At 37.2% G+C, this 8788-nt stretch overlaps 1 protein-coding gene across 1 annotated transcript; it reads right to left on the bottom strand.

Annotated features, from left to right (window-relative positions):
* Window positions 1-441: 441 nt before the first annotated feature.
* Window positions 442-8576, bottom strand: ptgis (prostaglandin I2 (prostacyclin) synthase). Its single transcript, XM_057339049.1, has 10 exons — window positions 8458-8576; window positions 7817-7940; window positions 7362-7537; window positions 7114-7260; window positions 6367-6488; window positions 6091-6272; window positions 1919-2057; window positions 1561-1742; window positions 805-956; window positions 442-679 (listed from the first exon to the last, which is right to left on the bottom strand). Exons 1-10 carry the CDS (start codon window positions 8523-8525, stop codon window positions 538-540), a joined length of 1434 nt encoding a protein of 477 aa, XP_057195032.1. The 5' UTR covers window positions 8526-8576; the 3' UTR covers window positions 442-537.
* Between the last annotated feature and the right edge of the window lie 212 nt (window positions 8577-8788).

The following is an 8788-nucleotide window of genomic DNA, read 5'->3' as shown; positions in this document are numbered from 1 at the left end:
TGTTTGGTTACCAATGCAGTACTTTCTAACAATGTTACCAATGTGTACTTTCTAGCTTCTGCAGAAGCAAGAAAGTACACTGGGAAGAGTTAACAATGAAAGAATTTTCATTTTTGGGTAAACCTTTTTAAGGTAAATAAGTATTTCATGTTCACCCTCATGTTTTCTTGTAACTGTCCCAAGCCCAATGAATGTCTTTAAAGTAGTCATTTCAAAATCAAAATTTATTTTTCTTTAAATTTGTGTGTGTGTTCTGTTTATCTCATGTATCTCTACTGCATGAAACCATGGCACTAGCAACACCAAGGTCTTGGGTTTAAACCCCTGGGAATGCACATACTGATAAAATATTTAAAGCTTGAATGCCATGTAAGTCACTTTGGATAAAAGCATCCAATGGCATAGAAATGACAGCCCATGAGAGATAGTACATAACTTGCAGAATGTTGTATTTATATTTAATGCAATAAATAAGACATTCATTGAAAATTGTATTTACATCAGGAAAAGTTAATACAGTGTATCAGATTTGGCATGTCAAAATCTCGTTCTGTAGTGAATCTCTAGATCTCCTCTTGGTTGTAGCATACCAAAGCCATATCTGCTGGTGTCTACCGACGGCATGGTTGCATCTTCGCACAGTTCCAGATCAAATCGAATCAAGATTGTGAACACGAACCTAAAGAGAATAGAAAATTAGAGAATAATTCCAATAATCATTATTTCAAATTATTTTGCTACAAGATAGGAGTACAAGTATATAAGTAAATCTATGTGACGTAAGTGTAGAATAGCGTCACTCACTCTTTAATTGCGCTAATTGCAAAATCACGTCCCGGACACTTGTTTTCTCCTGTGCCCCAAGGCATGATGGAATACTTTACTCTTCTTCCATCCTTAAAGAAGTCCTTCCTCTCCGTCATGTTTTCATTAAGGAAGCGTTCAAAAATGAACATCTGAAACATCAGGGAAAAACAGGATTACTGTTTGCACGGCATCCTTTCTGACCATTTTGATGATTGTGTTTTTGCATGGAAATGAAACACCTCCTAGCGTTATTTACAGTGCCTGTCTCAATGCACACGATTGATGACACATTGAGAAACGATACGTTACGTTAGTGTGATGTGTTTATAAGACACGTCTGGTGTTCGCTTGCATCGTGCTGTGCTGTTAATCCACTCATTAATAATCAGTGTGCCCGACTTGGAAGCAGTTCTTTAGTTCACAGTGCCAATAAAAAGTGCCATGGTGTGCATTGTTAGCCTTTTGGCTCGCCAAGCCCCATGTAAATGCCGGATGCTACCCCTGTTTACCTTCTTTGCATGCATGACGGTACTCAAATAGTCCATTCTAGATATTTTGCTAGATTTGCCCTTTGACCTGTGCAGCATGTAATTCTATCGCAGTGATGGATGTCAGCAATGTTACATCAACGTCACGTCAAAAAGCTTTTTTGTGAAGAAGCTGTTTGTGAAATAAGTTCTTTGAAAATGATGTGACACTCTATTTATCAGATTTGGTTGGTCGAGTCTTTAAGATTGAATCTGAAATCTGTACCTCTGGCTGTTGGTGGATCTGTGGGTCCATTTGAGGGCTAAGGAAAGGAAAAACACACAGCCGATCGCCCCGCCTGAGTTGGTATTCCTGTCCGTCACTTAAAGAAATCTTTGTATCTTGCATGACTTCTCTAGTGATGAGTGCGGCTGCAGTTAGACGCAGTGTCTCTTTAAGAACACTGTCTGTAAAAATGACATGTTTATTTATTTGTCTTTTCATTTAGTAATTCACTTAATAGAACTTCTTAAATCGGTGTGGAAATAGATATCATATGCAGATCAGATTTATGGCATGTGCTTGTTTAGGAGATTGTGTTCTTGCAGTCTGACACATTTAAATCTCGGGTGATGTCACCTACCAAACACAGGAGTGTGTGTGTCTCTCTCTCCCGGAGCGAGATGCTGCACACTTCTGATTTCCTCTCTGACTGCCCTTAGAGCTTCGGGATGGGTGAGTAAGAAGCCCACGACCCAGAATGCCGCTGGGCCAGCGTTTCCCTGAGGACATCAACATACTTTAAATGACTTGCATTTAATTATAAATCATTTTTATTTTACAGAAACAAATTACAATATAACAAGCTGGAAATGCCAAACTGGGTACTGTGAAAATATGTTATACATTAAAGGGACAGTTCAACCCAAAATAAAAATTCTGTCATTATTTACTCACCCTCAAGTTGTTCTAAATCTGTATGAATTTCTTTGTTCTGTTGAACACAAAATAAGACATTTTGAAGAATGTAGGAAAGCAAACACTTCTTGGCCACCATTGACTACCAAAGTAGGGAAAATAAGTCAAAATAATAGTCAAAAGTGCCCCAGAACTGTTTGCTTTCCTACATTTTTCCAAATATCTTCTTTTATGTTCGACAGAACAAGAAATTTATAAAGCAATTTGTTCCACTATCGGTAGTCAATGGTGGCCAAGAACTGTTTGGTTACAATCATTCTTCCAAATATCTTTTTTTGTGTTCAACAGAACAAAGACATTTTTACAGATTTGGAACAACTTGAAGGTGAGTAAATGATGATAGAATTTACATTTTTGGGCGAACTGTTCCTTTAAGGGTCAACTGTGTGGCGCCATTAATAGATTGCTCTGTTTGTTTGAGAATCTCGACCGGCCCTACATTGGGCTGTTGGCTCAACCAGTTGTTTGAGTTTGAGGTGGGACTCGGTGTTTGTTTAACCAATGACAAACAAAGTGTTTCAAAAACATGTTAGAAAACAATCTTTCTGCAATTCTGTGTGGTAAAACAGCAGATGTTGCACACTGTTTACGGTTAGCTTTGTCTAGTTTAAAAACCCAGCTTGTTTAATTTTCTTAAAGACTCTTAGATAGTGGCTGTCAGCAGACTTGTGAGTCATGTTGATATGTCAAAATGTATTACATTTCATGTAAATATGCAGCAGGGTGTAACCTCAAGTGTAGTGCTTCTTCGAGTCACAGCCATAAGAAGAACCGCAGTCAGTGTGTGTGAAGAAGCAGAAACTCAGTGACAGACGAGGTCAATGAGAGGTGAAGACTTTGAGACAGGCTGTAAATACTGAACCTGTCTGTCAAAACCCTGCTGATACTGTGAGAAAGCATCTAGAAATATTTTATATGAGTGGAAAGTCCCAAGTGCTCTGTTTCTTGTGAAATAATAAATTCCTATTTAATGGAGATCATGTTAATCAGATCATATATGATCGCATCATATTTAAAGGGATAGTTCACCCAAAAATTTTAATTCTGTCATGTTTTACTCATCATCATTTCATTTCAAACCTGTATGACTTTTTTGCAGAACACAAAAGTAGATATTTTGAAGAATGATGGTAACTGAACAACAGGCGGTACCCATTCACTTCTATTGTATTGACAAAGCCAATGCAAGTCAATGGGTACCGCTGTTGTTCGGCTACCAACATAATGCATCCTACATACATACAACATAAAACATTAAAATATATATATATATATCGTGTTCTGCAGAAGAGAGAAAGTCATACAGGTTTGAAATGACAAGAGGGTGAGTAAATAATGACATCAGCTAGTTTCATCAGCAACATTTAAGCACCTGGTTAACAGTTTTATTCATAGCGATTTTTCTGGTTTATGTATGTGGGAATAAAACCTATGACCTTATTTGCTTTGATTTACAAAGGGGATTCAGCATGACAAATAGATTAATCACAGTTTTTTTGTTGAGATTTAAGATTGCATTTTACAGTAAAGTAATATATAATTAAATGTTTTTCTTTTTGTGCTTAGTTATACTGCCCCAATGTGGTTAAACGAAAGCACTGACACCGAAAGTATTGCCTCATTTAGACTGACACTTTAGAAGCGAGGAATTATAGATCCAAAGCAATTATTACGCTAACTGTACCTTGTTGCATTTCTTTTTATTTTACATTTAGCAGACACTTTTATCCAAAGCAACTCACGTTGCAGTCAAGCCAGACAATTGAAAGTCTGAACTCGCAACCATGTTCCACCAGTTTAGCAACAGGTAATGTTTTACATTCTGTTCCTGGTTTATCCAATCTGCATGTAATTTAATCCTTTAAACTCATTTCAGATTCTATGCGGGAACAAAAACTCCTTTGTATTCTTTTTATAAATAACAGAGGAAAACATTGTGTAAGTGTGTTTTAGCCTCAGGCTGTGGAGTCTCAGGTGTGCTTTGGGCAGCTTGTCAGATTTCCTTTCATGTGGCCAACTGTACTCTGTAAGTGCAAACCACATATTTGTGCATTCCAGAGCTGTCATGCTCTTTTGTTTATGCTAATATCTCATACGGCACCCTCAAACAGCCTAGGGCTGTCGCGATAAACCGACAATAAATATCACGTGATTTATGCACAGCTTTTGAGTGAAGTACGGGAAAATGCTGCTGCATCCGAAAGCCAGAGGGCGCGCTCGTGCGGAAACTCCAAATACGCACTGCAGAAGAAGACCATAACACGTTCTAGAATCTAGGAAACGCCTATGGACATCTTTTTATCACTGTTACTCAAGCCTCATCAGGTATTTTTATGATAATAAAGTATATTTATAATCATCATGTTTGACGGGCGTTGCTTTTTCAAATGGACATTATAAGCGACTCAAACTCGCACTGCTTTTAGATCGAGCAGAATTTCCTACTGATCCCAGACACGTGCTTCACGGACAAGCTACGCATAAAAAAAACCAACACATTGCATATCACAGCCAGCTTGATTTCAATAGGATTTCGTGGTATCACGATAAATTATCGTGCAGCCCTACAAGGTATTAGTGTGCCATCATCAGAATGTCTAGTAGTAGTTTTGAGTGATTAAATAGTAAGTGAGTCGTACAAAAATGTATGATTAGAAAGCAATAATAAAGCTCCACCCCTAACCCCGCCTACCGTCACTGGAGCGAGAGCAGATTGCGCTTAAACATACAAAAAAGATTTGATATTAAAATTGTAAAATAACGATTTGCCATGATATTGTTGATATTTCAGGTTTTGGTTCAATATAAATAATTATATACATGATATTATTATATTCATAGATCAATTGTTTGAACCAAGTTGGTTCAGCAAACTACTTGATGACGCCACACAGGTGGTGGAGTAATGACGTCTACTAATAAATACGTTCAGATCGAATTCATGACAAATTCTTGCTGTAAATAACACACGTTGCATTTAAGGCCTACTTTTGTTATCCCGTTTTTGTGATCTACCGTTTTATTTCACGATATTTCATTCGTTTATAAGTTTCCTCCTACGTCATTCCGCCAAGGGATTCCCCGGGGTCCTAGAGCACGCAAGGGCACACGCATGCGCTCTTTTAAAAAAAATGACTTCTATTTTCTTGACAAACTAAAAGATGTAAAATTGAATTTGTATATATTTAGAATGATGGATATGGAATGCACTGCATGTTGCTTGCTTACTTTGATCAAAAGCTTGATGCATGTAAGTCTACATGTCATAATAATAAAGAACGGAAAGATTGCTTCTAACCACAGCTCAAGACCTGTAGTTCCAACCACGCAACTTTGCGATGCTGCTTGCGATTGATCGTTGGAACGATGGTTTTGGGAAACACTTAAATCGTTAAACTATGCTGGAACGACAGAACTTGCGACCATAGTTGGCTAACAATGCTTTTGGGAAATGCGCTAGTGGCTAGTAATACAATTTATTTTATATTTAATGTAATTTATATTAGTATTTTATTGTATATTTATTTTATTAAATTAAATTAAAACTACTCAACAGTTTTTGATTCGCTAGTAATATGACAATTTATTTTATATTTAATTTATATTAACAGTAACTTATATTAGTATTTTATTGTATATTTGTTTTATTAAATTAAATGAAAACTACTCAACAGTTTTTGATTCTTTGTCGAGGTACCGGAAGTTAAGTTTGGGCCACATAACATTTGTTTATGTTGTTACCACTGAAATCGTCTATAGGCCGTGCAAAAAATATTTTGCAACATGAAAGCGTATATATAAAAGTGAGAGAGACAAATAGAAAAGGGAGGGACTCACTTGTGTGACCCATAGCTGAAGAAGCATTGCTTTCCTCTGAGTCTCAGAGTCCAGGCCTTCCTCCTGAAGGTGTTGTATGAAGCTCTGAAGCCACGACAGGTCCTTTGCATTTCTGTCTGCGCTTGCTGGAGTTAAGAGTTCCCACAGCCTCCCTTGCGCCGAGTTTGCCACTTTTGTTTCCTCTAATGAACGTGTGAATATGCACAAAGTTTAGAAGAAAAACAAGAAATTTTGATTGACAAAGACAATAAACCAAGTAATCTCAAATGAACCTGCCTTTGTTCTGGGTGCCTCTCGCCAGTTTAGGTAAAAGCTTGTCGAACCGGCGGAACTCCTCATAAATTTCTGTTAGCTCAGCACTATTGTTCTGTGTGCCAAACACAGTGAGATAGGCAGCCCTGCGGAGACAGAGACAGATGAAAAGCGAGAGGTATGAGGATTTACATGAAATTTAACACTAAAAACCCCAAAACTGTTTTGTACACTAAAGCAGGTTTTTCCTGACTGCTAAATCTATCACACATATTCTGGTTCCTTTTAGTTTAACTTCAGGTAGCGTCACAGATGTCAGACATTACAGCATGACCCAAGGGACGCTAGACAGACTAAAGGCATCTTATGGAGACATAAACATGAATATGCAAAATACAATGATGTCAGAGTTTACTACCTTAAATGAATAGTTCACCTTCAAAATGAAAATATTGTCATCATTTTCTCACCTTGTTGTCATTTTAAATCTGTGTAATTGTCTTTCTTCTACAAAACACAAAAGAAGATATTTTGAATAATGTCGGTAACCAAAAACTGTCCCCATTGACTTCTATTGTTTGGCAAAACCAATGCAAGTCAATGGGGACCAACGTTTTTCTGTTACCAACATTTTTCAAAATGTCTTGTTCTGCAGAAGAAAGAAAGTCATACAGGTTTAAAATGACAAGAGGGTGTAAATAATAACAGAATTTTCATTCCTCATTTAAATAGCAGTCTGAGGATTGTATAGTTCAGAGGTTACAGGCATACCTGAAAAGCAAACTATAACAAAAACTAAAGAGTCCATCTTTTTTCCATTCGGCTGTGTTGAGGCCTGTTTCTGGAGAGGTCAAAAGCAGCTGGAGGTTGTTGTGCATTGAGCTGCGCAGTTGGGTTAGACCGGTCCCTTGAAAATGTCTGCTCAACACACACACACACACACGCATGCACGGTTTAGTGAGAATGAATTTATCATACAGAAATGAAAGTGATACTGTATGCATGGATCAGAACAATACATGTGTGCTCTGTTCCTCTCAGATTTTGGGTTGTGATTGGGCAGATACAGGTCGAAGATTTTCTTCATTAGGAGCTTTGCATAGCCGGTCGCATCCAGAGAGTAGTCATCCTTCAGGACGGTCTCATAGCTGTTTGAATCCAACAGAACTGTGACGTATTTTCCGGCCACACACACCTGGTTGAAAGCACATTAGTCAGGTTAGTGCTAAAAATAATAAAGGTGTTTTTAATGTAGAAATAAAGATATTACACTAAGTTAGCTCGATATTGTAGAAACTGACGGAAGCTATTTAACATAAGATAAACACATGAGAATCAGATAACCGTCTGCAAACTTTAAAATTAAATGTCTGGTGCTATTGTGACTTGTCCACTGGGATCCAATAGTCAGTTTTGTTGTCCTGTAGAGGACTTCTGAGACGATAGCAATACTTGTACTATAATAGGAGCTTACCGTAAAGATGTCTCCGTGTTTCTGTTTCATCCGTGTCAGGAATTTAGCGGCATCTTTTCCGAACTCGAGTGCATGGCCAAGCCATGGGATTATCCCATTATCAAGAGGAGGTTCATTTCTTTGTCTGAAAACAGGTAGACATTAGCTTGGTGAATATATACACCTGAGCAACGTTTTTAGGTTTCAGGCATAAAATGAGGTTTTCTCATGTTTCCAATTTGTTTTTCAAATTTTTAAAGTCAATAAAAATCATCTGTTTGTTAGTGGCATCAAATATTTTATTGACAACAACTTACAATAACATTACTAATGCATAACATGAGCCAAGACATATACAATGTATTTTACTGCATTTATTAATCTTGTTTTATTAGTGTTAGTTGTTCATTGTAACAGTTGTTCTTTGTTTGCTAATTTTAATTTACAGATACACGTGATTTTAAAATGTACTATGTTGAAATTAGCATTTACAAAAGTTAACGAATGCTGTAGAAACATTGTTCATTGTTATCACATAAAAAAATGCAGACAAATGAAAACAATAGAAACCTTGTTTAAAGTATTAACAATATATTTTATCCTGTAGTTTCTGTATTTTTAAAGATCTAGCAACACATTTGTTAAATCGCAAATAGTGTTACCTCCGGCGTCTTGAGTACATCAGCAGAAGTGCGATGAGTCCCAGCAGAAGAGCAGCCGTCCAGAACATGACGAGTGTCTGTGTGAGCAGAACCGCTGGTTTCAGCGCTCATATACTCCTCTGTAACAAAAGTAAAACTACGTCAGTGCTTATTACGAAACACACAGCTACGACAAAGCAGAAGGGAGCGGGCGTGTCTTCTGCTTAGATCAAATTCATGACATTCAGCCTGAGCGTTTCAGTTTTAGAAACAGCATGAAAGTTAGTCATGATGACTTAATATGATAACACATAAAGATACACCGTGTAAAAAAGTTACTATGGTAACTTGA

Source organism: Triplophysa rosa, linkage group LG7, assembly GCF_024868665.1.
Source record: "Triplophysa rosa linkage group LG7, Trosa_1v2, whole genome shotgun sequence".
In the NCBI taxonomy this organism is placed as follows: domain Eukaryota; kingdom Metazoa; phylum Chordata; class Actinopteri; order Cypriniformes; family Nemacheilidae; genus Triplophysa; species Triplophysa rosa.
This window is presented reverse-complemented; position numbering and strand designations above follow the sequence as displayed.